A 16843-nucleotide genomic window follows, 5' to 3' on the forward strand; every position below is an offset into this window, starting at 1 on the left:
GGCCATACAATGACTCATTTTTGTTAAAGTAATCATGAGTAAGCCGTTTTATATTCTGACAATCTCACTTGCCAATCATAGGCCTTTTTGTATTCTGTGTTATCATCATTTCTAGTATTTGTTTCTGACCAATACATGTTAATTATATATGTAAACTACTTAAGGCTGTTGAAAAGAAAATCAGCTATAACCCAACCGCCCTTGGAATAACTGATGCATTGGCCCAGTCTCCGTGTATACGGGTTTTATTTTAAAAATTGGAGCTAATGCTGTATAATTGGGTTTCTATTTGCTCCCCGGACCCCTCTTTAAGAGCGAGGTGGAGACGAAAGAATCTGAGCCTGTTTCTCCACGTGTAAAATGTCGTGCCAGGGGCGGCAACAGGCCAGGGCTCTGCACCGAGCGAGGCGGGCACCAAGTCACCGAGAGCAGCGGACACAGCGCTCGGCCCCCGCGGCGACGGCCCGCCCGCCCGCTGCGCCTTTCCGGGCGGGCCGGCGCGCGGTCCGCCCCGCGGGCGCCGCCAGAGGGCGCTGTGGCCCGGGGCGCGACGGCGGCGGCGCGGCGCAGACCCTCCCCCGGCGGCTCGGCCGCCGCCCTGTCCCAAGCTCCTCTGCGGGTAAACAGACATGGCCGGCGAGGGAGATCCGCAGGACGCTGGGAACAACATGGGCAATCACTTGCCGCTCCTGCCCGGTAACCGCCGGGGGCCGGTCCCTGGCGGCGGGAGGGGACGAGGCCCGAGCCGTGAGCGGCACGGCGGGGCCGGGGAGGCGGGCGGGCGCTGTGGAGCTGGCGGGGCCGCGCCGGAAGGGGCCGCGCATCGGGCCGTCGGCCAGGGACCCAGCAGCGGCGCTTCTCCCAGCGGCTCGGTCCCCCGGGTTGGGGACAAGGGTTTGGGGGGCGGAGAGGGGGGTCTCCCCCAAAAGGCAGGGGTCCCATGCTCTCCATCCTCCGTGTGTCCAGAACTTGGCTCCCAGGAAATGGTGTGAAACTGGGTCGGGGCAAGAGAGGGGAACTGGGACAGAGCTCAGCAGCCCAGACTTTTCCTCGACTTCTTCCCTTTGATAAGGGTGACAGCTACCGTGTATTAACTGTTTACCACGTCACGGGCCCTGCCATAAGCGCTTTGCATGCGTTTCTCCGTTTAATCCTCTCCACATTTCTTTTCTAATCCTGATTTGGTGGGTGAGAAATGGATTGGCAGATTAGTGTGTGACTTGCCCAAGGTCACACAGTTGCAGGGCCAGGACTCCTATCCGAGTCTATCTGTCTGCATAGCTGGTGTCTCTTAACCACTTCACGGCCAAGACAGTATTTGGTCTGTCCTTAGGCACATAGTTCAAACACATGGTAGAACAAGCTTAATTAGAGATACTTAGGACTGTGATGTTAAACGCAGTTTTCTCTCTCTTTTATGTTTTATGAAAATTTATACTTTGGACTTATGTTGGAATACTGGGTACAAAAAAACCTGGAATAATTGTACAGTTTTGTCGTGGAATGCTCTAGACAGGAAATGCTTTCCAAGAGGTGTATCAGCCAAACTGAGACTATTAGCTGAGTCCCTTCACTGTGTGTCAGGAAGTATGTTAGGTGTCGTGAAAATGAAAAGAGGTGTGATACACAGTCTGATACCTGAGGAGGTTTATCATCTATAGGAGGCTCCTGAAAATATACCTAGCAGAAGGCCGTTGATTAAGGCCAGTGAAGCAAATGCTCTTACCCTCCATCAGAGGGAGGGATTGTTCAGGGCCGAAACGGATTGGGGGAAAGCCCTGTGGGATGTACTGGAGACATCCAAAAGCATATAACTTAGGATAGGCTTGCAGAAGATAAGGCCTGGAAGCTTGGGTCGGAGTGTTGGGAATCTTGCATCTCTTGCCAGTGAGACTGGGGGTTTCTTCCGTGGGTTGCAAAGAAACAGTTGTGGGTTTCAGACCTGAGAGAAGCTGTGCTTGGAGGACTAATTTGCCCACTGGGAGTGGCGTGGGTTGGAACAGGAAGAGACTGAACGCATGCCCTCCATATAGGAGGGACCTTTTCCAGAGAAATAAATCAGGATCAGACTCAGTGGTCGATCCGGAAGCAACCTTAGCTGAATTGAACTTGACTGAAGAGCTGAGCTGTTTTTTCAGAGACATCAGCCCCGCTCTCTCTGTGCCAAAGCCAGTGTGTCAGGGAAGATGCTGATGTTCTGTTGGCATCCGCATGGTGCTCCTGCATGAGATGAGTCATCACACTTCACCCTGGAAGCTCTGAACAGTCAGTGTGTTTTGTTAAAAAAAAAAAGCGGGTGCGAAAGGGCTCAGAGAGATTGTCGACACGGTAATCATGCTTTTGCAAATCATACATGAGTTTTATTTGTAGAAACATTGGATTGTCCATACATCCATGTAGAATGAATTGTTTTGAAGAGTAATCCACTTTAAATGCTAAGGGACTAGCTGAATATTTATAAGATTCGAACAATCTGTCCCAACCAAACAAAACATTAATAGATAAACAGCCAAGTGGGGGAAGTGGGTTTCTGCCCTATAGATGAGAAAGACTACTTTGTGTAAGGAAATCATTTAGAGAAGGAAGTTAGAACAGTTAAAATGTAAATTTTAAAATTATGAATTCTAGCCTTTAAGCTAAAATTTGACCTTTTAAACTCTGTAATAGAGCAATAGTGTCAAAATGCTTAGTGAAAGCCATGCTGTCAGAATTGTGAATGCAAGGAAGTAGATTCAGAATATTTTTGTCATCGGTTTAGATTTTTCTTTGTTATCTCTCGGTCTCTTAATGAATTTTCTTTGTGCTTAGGAAAATTTTGTATGAAGTGTTAAATCAGTGAACATTTGAATTTAAATTGAAATAATTATGTTCTCTTTGACAAAGCCTTTTATCTAAGGAATTTATAAGAATTGTTAGATAGTCCAAGGCAGTTGCCATGTTGAAAAACATTTATATTTTCTTCTCAGGGACCTAGCTGGAGGTGGTTTGTTTTAAATAATGATATGCACAAAGGAAAATAACTATTTTGTAAAGACATTTCATCCATTTAGAAGTTTATTTGGGGGCTTGCTTGCTTGCTTCCTTCTTTCCTTCCTTCCTTTCTTTCTCCCCTCCTTCCTTCCTTCTTTCCCTCCCTTTCTCCTTCCTTCTTTCCTTGCTTCCTTCCCTCCTGTCTTCTCCAGAAACTCTTTAAAGTTAAACGTTGGAAAGAACTTTAGAGATTGTTCTTGTTCATGCCTGTCATTTTTCAAATGAGGGAACTAAGGTTTAATCAGGTGGGATGAATTGTCTGAGGTGTCAGAATTAGTTCCTAGCAAGGGAGAAGAGGTAAACCTCTGCAGAAGAATTTCAAATCATTTATGCAGGTAGTCGCCCTTCAAGGAGGTGGAACATAATCCCTGCTCCTTAGATGTGAGTCGTCCCTAGTGATTTGCTTACAAAGAGTACAATGTGGAAAGGAGGGGGAAAGTAGCTTTCCAGTGGAGAAATCTGACTAGCACTGCCTCATCCAGGTGATCAAGGTCAGCTTCAGTAGTTATAAGTGACATCGATAATATGCACCCTTGATAGGACATGATGAAAATGGCTCTTCACCTCCCTAGGCTTCCTCCCCAAAACACAAATCCTAATTCAGGGACATTCTACAAAAATGCCTGACCAGTAGTCCTCAAAACTGTCAAAGCCATCAGAAACAAGGAAAGTCTGAGAGACCATCCCAGCCTAGAGGAAGCTAAGGAGACACGACAACTAAATGTAATGTGGTGTTCTGGATGGGGTCCCGGAACAGAAAAAGGATATTCGATAAAAACTAAGGCAATCCAGGGCTTCCCTGGTGGCGCAATGGTTGAGAGTCCGCCTGCCGATGCAGGGGACGCGGGTTTGTGCCCCGGTCCGGGAAGATCCCACGTGCCGCGGAGCGGCTGGGCCCGTGAGCCATGGCCGCTGAGCCTGCGCGTCCGGAGCCTGTGCTCCGCAACGGGAGAGGCCACAGCAGTGAGAGGCCCGCGTGCCGCAAAAAAAAACAAAAACAAACTAAGGATAGCCAAATAAAATGTGTTTAGTTAACGGTAATGTGCCAATGCTGATTCCTTAGTTATGACAGATGTACCGCACTAAAACAAGACATTAGCTATCAGGAAATGGATGTGTGAGGTATACAGGAACTCTCTATTATCTTTGCAACTTTTCTGTAAGTCTTAAAGTATTCTAAAATTAAACACTGATTTTAAAAAAGTAGTTGGTGGCAGAGCCCAGCCTAGACCCCAGCCCTCCAGCTGCCTCTTCACAGTACTGTCCAGATTCCCAAGTGTGTGTGGTGTTTACAAGAACCTCTCTTTTCATGGGCCCAGAATCCTCATGAAGGAATTATGTATTTGAAAGGGAACATAGCTTTTACATGTTTATGCCTCTGTTTTTTGTTTGTTTGTTTTTCCTTATAATATTGTACTTTTACAGCAGAGGATGAGGAAGAAGATGAAATTGAAATGGAAGTTGAAGACCAGGATAGCAAAGAACCCAAGAAACCAAACATCATAAATTTTGACACTAGTCTTCCGACATCACATACAGTATGTAATTTTGTAACAGATCTAGTATGATAAATACGTACATTTAACTGTAGATGGAAGTTCTTGAAAACGAATGACTGCTTTTAGCATTACTGGAAATTACCTCACACCAGAAGTTGTGGATGAGGACGTGGGCTCTTGACAGTAGATAAACAGTCTTAAGCTGTAATTTTTAAGCAGTTTGATACCATGTCTGTTACTAGTTGTAATTCTTTGAAGAATTGGTGCCCTTCTTACGTCTTTGCTAGTAATGAGGCTACTAAAGTACTTCTTATTTTCTGAACTCCTGGGTCCCAGGGTGTTATTTAACATTCTAGCATTTTATAGTTGTCATTTATGCACTTTGGACATAGAGATGTCTAGGTTAGTCAAAATCAAATATCAGATTGGCCAAAAAGTGCCTTCGGTTTTTAAGTGAAAGTAAAAGACATTTTTCATTTTCACCAAGAACTTTATTGAACAACATATTCACCCTTTTGTCCCAGTACCTTCTGCCATTTTTTAGGCAACTGCATAATTCCATCTTCCCAAAACTTTTTATCTTTTTGAGCAAAGAACTGTTCCAAGTGCCTTTTACAGTCTTCCAGGGAATTGAAAATATTTTTCCATTAAGAGGATTTTGTAAAGACCAAAATAAATGGAAATCCAAAGGTGCAGTGTCTGGTGAATACAGCAGATGAGTCAGAACTTCCCAGCCAGGCTGTAACAGTTTTTGCCTGGTCATCAAAGAAACATGCGGTCTTGCGTTATCCTGATGGAAGATTATGCATTTTCTGTTGACTAATTCCGGACGCTTTTCATCGAGTGCTGCTTTCGTTTGGTCTGATTGGGAGCAGTACTTGGTGGAATGAATCGTTTGGTTTTCCAGGAGGAGCTCATAAGAGAGGACTCCCTTCCAGTCCCGCCATGTACACAACATCACCTTGTTTGGATGAAGACCAGCCTTTGGTGTGGTTGGTGGTGGTTCGTTTCGCTTTCCCCACGATCTCTTCCATCCGCATTATTGTACAGTGTCCACTTTTCATCACCTGTCACGATTTGTTTTAAAAACGGAACATTTTTGTTATATTTCAGTAGATAATCGCATGAGGATATACGGTCAAGAAGGTGTTGTTCCCTTAACTTATGTGGAACCCAGACATCAAAGTGATTCACATAACCAAGCTGGTGCAAATGGTTTTCAGCGCTTAATTTGGATATTTTGAGAATGTCGGCCATCTCCCACGTGGTATAATGTTGATTGTTCTCAGTTACCGTCTCGATTTGATCGCTGTCAACTTCAACTGGTCTACCCGACCGTGGGGCATCGTCCAGCGAGAAATCTCCAGCACGAAACTTCGCAGACCACTTTTGAAACGTTCGCTCAGTCACAGCATCTTCTCCCGACATGGCACAAATCTTTTTTTGTGTGTTTCAGTTGCATTTTTACCTTTCTTAAAAATAATAAATCATACTGTGACGAAAATGTTTTTTCTTCCATCTTCAGTATTTAAATGACTACACAAAAATTCACCAATTTTGATCAGGTTTTTTTTTTTAAATGCAAGCTGATATGACAGCTGTCACGATACAGTCTGACAAAATTGTTTTGAGTGAAGTTGAAGACAGCTAAGCGCTATTAGAGCCATCTTACGGAAAAAAACGAGTGAACCTTTTGGCCAACCCAATATTTTGAACTTAAAAAATGCTCTTGAATTTTTATGTATGTGAGAGATTCTTCACAAGAAATTAGAAATTCTACTTCTAAGAGTCAGAAATAGATTTTCATGTGGGAGCTGATACAGCAAGTTTATTATTTAAATATTTGTACCCTCTGTGTATGTTTCCATATGCTGATTTGCCGTTCAGTGTGTTGAGCGTGTGTTTTTGTTCCATATCTGTAATGACACTGACCCTGTGTGTGTCCCCCTGTAGTATCTGGGCTCTGATATGGAGGAATTTCATGGCCGCACTTTGCACGATGACGACAGCTGCCCGGTGATTCCAGTCCTGCCCCAGGTGATGATGATCCTGATCCCCGGGCAGACCTTACCTCTTCAGCTTTTCAGTCCCCAAGAAGTCAGTATGGTGCGGAATTTAATTCAGAAGGATAGAACCTTTGCGGTGCTTGCCTACAGGTAAAATCTTAGAGCTAACTGACTTAACAGTCTCTCGTGCAGTCCCAGGAGAGGTGGTTTTAAAGCCCAAACTGACTACTGTTCTGCATGCACAGGAGATGGGATGAGGCTGGGAAGTAAAACATTCGGATAAAAAGTGTGAAAGCGCAAGTTGGAGTATTTCGGTATGATCATTACCATCTAAATCAGACTTTACCTTTCACACACATTTGAACTTTCTGGTATTTGAAAGGTTTTATATCATTAATATTTAATGAAAAACATTTCTAGAATCTTATTTTCAAGAACTATCTTTATTTAAAGAAAAAGAGGGCTTTACATTGTAATGTAAAGGATTACTTTTACAAAATAGCAACTAGTTATTTCACCGTCTCAAAATTCCTAAGCTGTCCTTTTACAGACCCGTGCTAAACTGAAGCTGAATTTCAAGTATCCCATGACAACTAGAGGAAATCAGTGGTAGAGGCAGGAAATCCATACAGGAAGGTCCCCCTCCCGCCCCGGCCCCCCAGTACAGCGCTGCCGATAAGCAGCAGAAAGGATGGTCTGCTGAATAAAAAGAATGTTTGGTTTGGGAAGTGAGAGTTTAAACTCCTATCAGTCCTAGGTCATTTTCAATGACTAGCAGTCTGTTCTTTTCCTAATGGGCTCTAATTGTGCTTCCTGAAGCCTCTTTATATGTCTCAATTCCCTGTGTGATTCTAAAATAAATAAAATTAAATAGCTTTGCAATGAGAGCCGATTGCTATAAATTGTTTCCCCATGTGTATTGTTTTTGTCAGCTTTGCATATCTGAAAACTAAATGTTCAAAACTGTTTCCTTTTTAAAATTTACCTTGGAAGTAACGTACAGGAAAGGGAAGCACAGTTTGGGACAACAGCAGAGATATACGCCTATCGAGAAGAACAGGATTTTGGAATTGAGATTGTGAAAGTGAAAGCAATCGGAAGACAAAGATTCAAAGTCCTTGAGCTCAGGACGCAGTCAGACGGGTAAGAAACACCATCTGTCTTAAAGCTCCTTGAACATCATAAAATGAAATGGTTTCCTTTTATTTTTTCTGTTTTGCTGACCCTTCACGTTTTGTGACTCTTAACTAGTTGTTCTTTTCCCTTTGAAAGTGTAGCCTAGGGGTTTCCAACTTTGCTGTGCATCAGATGCCCTGGGAAGTTTTTAAAACTACAGATGCTTGAGTTCCAACCTCCCCTCCCATCCCTAGAGAGCCATCAGTCTGGGCGGGAGGCCACAGCATCGTTTCTGATGATTTCCAGGTGATTCTAATGTCCCTCTGGGTTTGGGAACGGTAATGTAAACCCTACCGGCAGTGTCATGTGGGCCAGGGCTTCTTTGGGGTTGAAGACCTCTCTTCAGATTGAAAAGGGTGGGAGGTCAGAGCCTGGCAAGCTGTGTGTGGCATTCCTGTGCTTGGAGCCATGGCGGTCAGCCTTCCACCTGCGCCTTCTGGGCTGTGGGGGAGCGTTTACACGGGGTGCCCATCTCCACCGTGAATGTGCTCTCACCTGTAACGGACCATATACTGAATAAGTGACCAGGAAGCACTGGTCATCTCTGTGCCGTATACAGTTTAGAAATTCTCGGAGTGTTCTGTTTTAGCAGTTACTATTCTGGCGTGGCTCTCATGGTTAGGGTTTTTTCACAAATTTAAGGAATACCTCATTTTTTAAAAGGCAGTTCACCTTTGCTCTTAAAACAAACAAGCAAGCAAACCTCCCCAAAAATCTACACGGCATATTGTCCTCAACACTGCACGTTTCCTTTTATAGGAGTGGTTCTTAACTATGGTACCTAAGAATCACCAGTGAATCACCAGTGAAGTCTTAGAAACAGATTCTTGGGTCCCCCCAGCCCTAGTGAATCGGTCTCTTATCTGTAGCCACGGTTGAAAATCTTGTCAGGTCTCTGTGTTGCACAGGTAACGCCTTCCGAACACATGGACACTCAGAGGGATCTTTAAAGATTTAAAAAAGAATGCGAGCTGCCTGTGGGCAGTACCTTTTTGTCTGTTTTGTTCACATAGTGGGCATTCATAAATATTACTGAACTATGAAAATATTGAGGGGTCAGCCACCCTTTGGAGCTTGAGAGAGCACAGAAGGAGGGGTAGGGTGCCAGAGCCCTCGGGGGGGGTAGTGCTACCCTCTTGGTGACCCCCACCCAGAGCATTCGCTGTGCCAACCCTCCGAGCACTGAACACAGTGTACTGTCATTATAGGGTTGTCTGTGTCTTCCTCAAGAGGCGAGCTGCTCAGGACAGTGGCTGAGACTTCTATGTGTTCTGCATTTAGGACCATCCGTGTTATGTGAATGAATGAAAGAGTGTCCCCCGAGGGCTCTGCATTGAGACAGTTGGCAAGCTGTTTTGTTGCTGTGGATTTTACTAACAGTTCCATTTTTAAAGTACTTCCTATCCTCATGCTTATAAAATTTTGAGTATTTGTGAATACTGTATTCCAGAAACCATAATGGCAAATTGACTTGGGGAAAAGTATATTTCTGAGACTGTCGACATCAGTGACTTGTGATTGTGGACAACCAGTTTGCTTAACTGTGAAAGCAAGTCAGGGGATATACCTTTGACTCCAGTAGAGATGAGCGTGAAACTGATAGGGCCAGATGGGACTGGGAAAGGGCCCATCCTCTGTAGTATCCCCGAGACCCACTAACACAGCCTCTCACAAAAGTGAGTCTGTCTTAATTTAAAAGACCTCCACGGAGTGAGAAGCCTCTGTCTCCACTGCCCTTCTGGTCCTGTCACTACCTTCACTGGAAATGGTGAAACAGAAGAAACTATGGAGATAATCTAGTGCGAGCTCCTCTTTTTTCAAATAAGGAAACGAAGTGCTAGAGAGGTAAGTAATTTGCGTAGGGTCCTACGACTAGTAGGCACCAGCTGGTTGGTCCTAGGTCCCTGGCTTCCAAACCAGTGCTCTTCCCACTAAACCTGAATTCCTCCATTGCACGTTTGCACCTCAGGCCAGTTGCCTTTTCTTTAGTAATGCAGTACCAGGTAGTAGTCTTTTGTCTTCTACATAGATGACTCTTCATATGTAAAAAGTATACTTCTACTTTTCCAGAGTGAGTCTTTATTTCTGTGGCATCTTCTGAGCACATGGAAATTTATTTGAAAAATTAATTTAAAAAAAAAATGGAAGTGTATCATTGAATCACCGTAGGACTCTTCAGGAGTTCCTGAGTATTTCTTACATGTAGAGAGGAAAAGGAGACTAATACTCTATCGGGAATTACAAAAGAAGCTCTCTTACCTGTCATAATTGAGATGAATAATTTTTAGTAAAAAGGGTTAATTAAATATAGAAGTCATAAAAATTTACACATATATATCTTAAACATTTTATTTTAACTTAAAATCTATAAATGTCCCTTCTTTCATTTTACGTTTGATGGAAAGGCAGGATACTTTCTTCGAATTGGGTCTGCAGGTCAGAGGTGGCACTAGTCTTTCTTGCATTAACAGCTTTCATTGTGCATCATCTCTCTGCAGTTTATACCTGTAGTTTTTCTTCAAAGGGAGGTTCTGAAGATACTCACAAGGCTCTCTGAGCACCAGAAGCCTTGCAGATTTGTGCACTTTTTTTCTTACCATTAGAATTGTCTGAACCTAATTTGAAAGCATTTTTTTGGCTCAATCTAATATTCATTGAAGCAGTTTCAATTTTGTACTTATATTTTATCAGTTGCTATAATATTTATATAAATTATCAAACAACAAGAATCTACTGTGTAGCCCAGGGAACTATATTCAATATCCTGTGATAACCATAATGGAAAAGAACATGAAAAAGAATATACACACAGACGCGCGCGCACACACACACGTGTGTGTGCGCGCGCGCGCGCACGTCTGTGTGTGTGTGTATATAACTGAATCACTCTGCGGTACATCAGAAATTAACACAACATTGTGAATCAACTATACTTGAATAAAATAAAATTTAAAAAACTCCTTCCACTTCAAAAAAATATTTATGTAAATTATGCAACTGTAATCACAAAACAACTGCCATAAACAGTTCAGGAAGAAACAAAACTAGTTTATGTTACAACCAAAACTCAGCTGCTGGGAGAAGAAGCAGCCGTGTGCAGCGGACCCTGGGCGGGCTTCACAAAAGGAGCAGAGAGCAGTGCTTAACCCTGTGAGGCGATTCAGACAGCCTGTGTACAGACTAATGATGCAGACGATCACTAAGCTGATTTTTCAGTAGCATTATGTTTTTATCATAATAAAATTTACAGACTAGGTGGGTAAAACATAATTCTTATTCAGGTACTTTTGTTTTTAATGAGCTCTCATAATATAAGAACATTTGAACGTAGTCAAATTTATTTTACCGTTTTCCAAAGTCTTGTAGACATAAATTTGAGCTTGCAGGAAGGAATTGAAGTTAGTGGAGTGAGTCTAATATTATCGTTAAATTAAACCTACATATTTTCAGACACATTTAGCTATTTTCATTTAATAAATCAGAAGAAGTATCAAAGTGTCAAAAGTTTTTGCGGGTTGAGACAGTGGTTACAATGAAAGACCACTTTAGAATTCCTAAGCATGATTCATAGTGAAGCAGAGACTTGTAATATTTTTGTAATTATTTTGTAATATATTTGACTTCATCAGTCTGACAGTGTTTTGTTCCAGCGTTTGGATGTGTTGATACCTTCTGCATTTGAAAAGGTATGCTACGGGATAAAATGGCTCATAAGACAGTGGTTCAGAGGTACAACCTTCCTCTTGGCATTAATTCATGATGAGATGTCTGCAATTATGATATTCTCAAGTAGCATTCTAGAATGATGACTTTACTGTCATGAGAGTTGAAATAATTTTTAAAGTAAAAAAAGATAATATGATGGATATTTTGATTCTTTGCATATTCAGGGTAAATGCCGAGGAATGAGAAAAGGAATGCACATAGAAATAAGGCTACGTGTAATTCTTTAGTCTTACCTAATCTTCTCCATGTAAATGGGTTCTTGATCTCTCTTCCTTTCTCTACCTACTGCTCAGGTTCGGTGATTTATGAGAAGGCATAGATGTAAGAGTCGGGCAACGTAAAGAGACGGGGCGAGGGCAGGGGCGGGGTGTCTAATGATGTCTGAGAAATTAATTTAGAAGTTATCAAGATATGCATAGGGGTTGGTTGTATATTGATTTTTTTAACTTTGTTTCGTTTATAGACTATCTGAAATGTAAAAATCTCCCTTTCCATTCCACAGTGAGATAAAAAAATCTTAGGTTACCTTTGGTTTTAACTTTGGTATGATTTATGAACTATAGTATTTTTTGAAAATTTCTTGTATCGTAATAGCATTTGATGAATATGTTTAAAAAAGAAAACTTTGAAACTCTTAGTGTTTAAAATTACTCATAATGTTTAGAAACTTAATAGTTGGAGTTAAGATTATCTAAAAAATGAACAACATGCCTGGTTCTCTGTATTTCAGAATCCAGCAAGCTAAAGTGCAAATTCTTCCCGAGTGTGTGTTGCCTTCAACCATGTCTGCAGTTCAGTTAGAATCCCTCAATAAGTGCCAGATAGTTCCTTCAAAACCTGTCTCATGGGAAGACCAGTGTTCGTATAAATGGTGGCAGAAATACCAGAAGGTGAGAAACTTATTTTTTATGCCTCTTCAAAAAAACAAGGACAGGTTGCTTTTTTCCTGTTTAAGAAAGAAACACAAACAACTCTCATGATTTCCTTCCCCAGGCTCCTTCTGGACAATACTGTAGCCGCGTTTGATCATGCTGGAGCTTCTAAAAATTTCCTAGGCAGCCGTTTAGGTAAAAGCAGTTTGCAGAAGTAGTAAAATGTTACAATACTGTGAGGTATTCCAGCTATTATGCCTGTAAGTTATGTATTAGTTAATAACTCGTGGTTTTAAGTTCTCCAGGAGTCTCTTATTGGACTGTGGTCAGATGAGATGCTTGGCTCTTGAGTCATAAACGCTTTACCTCAGAAAAAGCCTTGGGGAGAGCAGACAGTAGTGAAGTACGTTTTGCTCCTTCTGGACTTCTGAAAGGAAGATTTTTTTTTGCCCTTTTTGTACAACACTATTGACATCACAAAAATTGGCTTGAGGCTAGGTGCTCTTTAAAAGTATTGCCTGTTGGGGCATTAATTCCTGTGTATATCCTTTTAGCTAGATCATTCTTTCTCTTAGAAAAAATACTGATGAAGCTTGTTTGTACTCATTTGTGAGATGTATCAGTTATGAGTATAACATGCCTAATATTTATGATTTCTACCTGAAGGAAAAAATTTACTAGTTTCTAAATTTAGAATCAGTTTGCTTTTTGAGATTTATCTTTTAAAAATATGGAAAGACAATTTTCATAGTAACCTGAAAAATCCTGTGCTAATCATCCTTTACTCTTTGTCATGTAGAGTAGTGAAGTTTTTAATTTTGATGTAGATTGGCATAGGATCCTAATTTGATGTGATTAGCGTGTATTATCCATAAGAGGGTCTCATACACTAGTCAGCGTACCTCCCCTTTTGGCGGTCTTGCGGTAGAAGTCGTCCAGTTTGCGGAGAGCGTTGTGCGGGATGGGCGGTGGTGGGCAGCAGCCTCACGGCTGGCTTCGGTAGGCTCCTTGGTCTCGTTATTTTGTGTGTCAGCTCACCAGTCTGTGTCATGATATACTGTGGTTTAATTCGTGTTTCTAAGAAGATTCTGATGAGAAAGTTTAGTTAGACTGCTTAAAGTTTCCCAAGCTTTGACACTAAAATTTTTGAAGGTTTCAGAATATTGATACTGCCGTAAGTTTACAGTAGCTTTTGTGTAGCTGTGGCATTCTTGTATTTTCAGACTTGATACAGGCACTTTAAATATACTTTTACTCTTGTTTATTTTAGCAGTAGAACACTGGAAGGTTTTGCTGTCATAGTCATTTTCAGTGGAACTGCTGAAATAAGCATGTGGAGGACGGCTCTGTTGGTACATGGCTCCATGGAGCGGTTTTGGAACGCGTGGAGTCATTTAGTGCCTAACAGTGTGCTGGCACTGGGTGGTGCTGAGATGTGGTTCTTTGGTGGGGTAACCGCGTCGGGGTGTGCCTCCACAGCCTCTCAGTATCTAGACAGCTGTGTATTTCACTCACTGGATAAGTTTTCGGGAGGTAGTAAGTATTTTGATTTATATAATAGTTCTTCCACACCAAGATTTCTGTTAAAAACTCTTAACCGCTTATAAATCGTAAGTTAACTCTTTGCACAGCTCTAAGCATGGAGTGAGAGTGATTGGAGTTAATTCCTGACTTAAGTGCTCTGGACGACTAGTTCTGTGTTCTCTTTGCAGGTCCTTGCCATCTTAAACCTGAACTTGGGTTAGGCAAATAAAACTTTTTACATGTAGTTTTTGTGTGGATTACTGATAAAACTCTTCCTCTTCTGTGGTTAAAGCACCTCCACGTGTTCACATTGAATTCAGAATTAGGCCTTTGCAGCTGGGTTGTCACTGGCTCAACAACAGCAAGGAAGGACACGTGCAAAGGCCAAGGAAGCACACTTTTGTTTGGAACCAGATCTTTTGACCTTTCCCTGTTGTCTTATTTCTCCAGTAATTCTGGACTCTCAAACATTAGCCCTCAGTTATCTTCAAATTCAGAGTTGCCAGGAACTAAACAGAAGGTGCTAAGGAATGAGAGAGACATAAAAGGTTTTCAGAGATAGAAATGCCTCATCCCGTGTATTTTTCAGATCGTTCAAGGGGTTCCCTTGCTTAAACTTTGGGTAGAGTTTCTTAGGTTCTGAAATTTGGATCTAGATCACTAGGCCAAGAAAAATTGCTAGCCGATCTATTTTGGACTCCAGGTGCCCTACAATCTCTGTTCTACTTTAGAGAGACCACTTAGAGCCATCCTGCCGGCATCAAAACGTGGAGTGGGGCAGAGGGAAGGGATGGCAGATGACGCCGGTGGGAACTCCACTGGCCCTGGCCCCGTCTCAGTGGGTCGTCCTGCTGCACCCGTAGCCGGACACTAACTTGCGTCACAGCGCTTGCCTTCAGGCAGATCTGGGGCTCGGGTCAGCCCTCTCTGCAGAGTTTATTTACATCTGACTTGTGCGTCTTTGTGTCTGAGAAATGGTTCACGGGGCAAGAAGCGGGAGATGCTTAGTTGATTCTTAAGGCAACTCGCAGTAATCGGGTTGCCATACACTTTTCCACCAGAAAAGATACTTAAAGGGTCTAAGAGTGGAGTGTAGCCTTCCTGACATGTATTCAGTTAACCTCGAAACTGTGCGCACACCTCTCTTAACATTTGCCGTTGAAAACTAAAAAATCCAAATCACAAAATTATTTACACTTCTGTTATCGTCCATCCTGACAAGGGAACATTGGAGAAGATGTCCCTAGTGATTAAGGAGTTAGGCCAGTATTATCAGGACACACTCTTCCAAACCCACTTCTATCTGGAAACCTTCCTCATTCAGTGATTCGATCTTTGAAACTCATGTTTACTTATTTCCTTTCTTATCACAGTGCCTTTCTCTCTTCACTGTGTTTACTGTAGTGGGATTCCCTGAAATAGAGGAAAGTGTTGTTTCACCTACTTGGAGTACAATGTGAATGTTTCTAAGTACACTCCCTGCTTGCCCAGACTATCTATCTACTTGTTCATTTATAAAGCCCTTCTATGTTAATCAGAAAAAGAGTTGAGTATGAAGTATAAAAAGAAATCAAATGTGGGTGGGCTTCCCTGGTGGCGCAGTGGTTAAGAATCCGCCTGCCAGCGCAGGGGACACGGGTTCGAGCACTGGTCCCGGAAGATCCCACATGCCGTGCCGCAGCTAAGCCCGTGAGCCACAACTACTGAGCCTGCGCTCTAGAGCCTGCGAGCCACAACTACTGAGCCCACGTGCCACAACTACTGAAGCCCGCACACCTAGAGTCCGTGCTCCGCAACAGGAGAAGCCACTGCAATGAGAAGCCCGCGCACCACAACATAGAGTAGCCCCCCGCTCGCTGCAACTAGAGAGAGCCCGCGCGCAGCAACGAAGACCGAGCACAGCCAGGACAAAAAGAAATAATAAATAAGTTTGTTTAAAAAAAAAAAAAAAAAGAAAGAAATCAAATGTGGGAACATATTAAGAAAGTGACTGAAGCGTATCCGTCTGGTCTCTGATAAATTTGTGAGCCATGGTTGCTCCTGCTTCTCGTACAGAACAGGGAGGAACTGAGCGCTAACTCAGGAGGGGGAGGCCCCAAACAGGAGTTCACAGGTTAGCATCTCAGTCTTCTTCCCAAGTTTGTTCATGAAAATACAGATAAATATTCTAACTTCTTTCCTTTTTCTTCTGTAAAAGGATCCATACTGTCCTGCACCTTCTTCTCTCCTAAGAGTGTAGGAGATTCTTCTGTATTCGTCTTTGGAGCACTGCTTCCTTCTTTTGAAAGCTGCACAGTATTCTCTGTATGGATGCACTATAATTTATATAACCAGTTCCCTCTGGATGACAGACCTGCACTAAGTGCTGTGCACAAGTGACCTTTCATACAGGTGAATATATAGGGCAGATTTTGAGAAGTGGGGTTATTGGATGTCAGGGCAACTACCCTTGTAATGTTGGCAGGTGTTTTCACTAAGGAGGTTGTTCCTATCTGTGTCCTGACTGTCAGTGTTTCACCAAGGCTTTAGAGTATCCAGCTTAATTTTTGCTGATCTGATAAGTCAAATACAGTATCTTGTTGGAGGTGTAATTTGAATTTCTCTGAATATGAGTGAGGTGTGTGGCATTTTGTGTTTAAGAGCAATTCATATTTCGTTTAGTTGGTATTGTCTTCGTAGTCTTTGCCCTTCGTTGATTGCTAGGAGTTCTTTACACATTACGAAGCTTATCCCTTTGTCCTTGATTAATGAGTTCCAAACGTTTCCTTTAGTTTGTCATTTTTTTTGTCTTTTGTTTTTGGTGTGCTGTCATACATAGTTGAATTTATCTTTTTTATTTTTTATTTTTTTTTAACATCTTTATTGGAGTATAACTGTTTTACAATGGTGTGTTAGTTTCTGCTTTACAACAGAGTGAATCAGTTATACATATACATATGTTCCCATATCTCTTCCCTGTTGTGTCTCCCTCCCTCCCACCCTCCCTATCCCACCCCTCTAGGTGGTCACA

The 16843-nt window shown here is 42.4% G+C and overlaps 1 protein-coding gene across 3 annotated transcripts in view; it reads left to right on the forward strand.

Moving 5' to 3' along the window:
- The first annotated feature begins 587 nt into the window (after positions 1-587).
- CRBN (cereblon) overlaps positions 588-16843 on the forward strand; it is a 49018-nt gene continuing 32762 nt past the window's right edge. For 2 of the 3 annotated variants that reach the window (XM_028479116.2, XM_024123782.3), the window contains exons 1-5: positions 588-696; positions 4456-4568; positions 6483-6685; positions 7529-7678; positions 12168-12327. In XM_028479116.2, coding sequence (XP_028334917.1) covers positions 630-696; positions 4456-4568; positions 6483-6685; positions 7529-7678; positions 12168-12327 — 693 coding nt within the window. In that variant the 5' untranslated portion in view covers positions 588-629. The remainder of the gene's footprint in view (positions 697-4455; positions 4569-6482; positions 6686-7528; positions 7679-12167; positions 12328-16843) is intronic. The other variant, XM_028479117.2, reaches the window with a different exon arrangement.

Source organism: Physeter macrocephalus, chromosome 18 (genome assembly GCF_002837175.3).
Source record: "Physeter macrocephalus isolate SW-GA chromosome 18, ASM283717v5, whole genome shotgun sequence".
NCBI lineage: Eukaryota > Metazoa > Chordata > Mammalia > Artiodactyla > Physeteridae > Physeter > Physeter macrocephalus.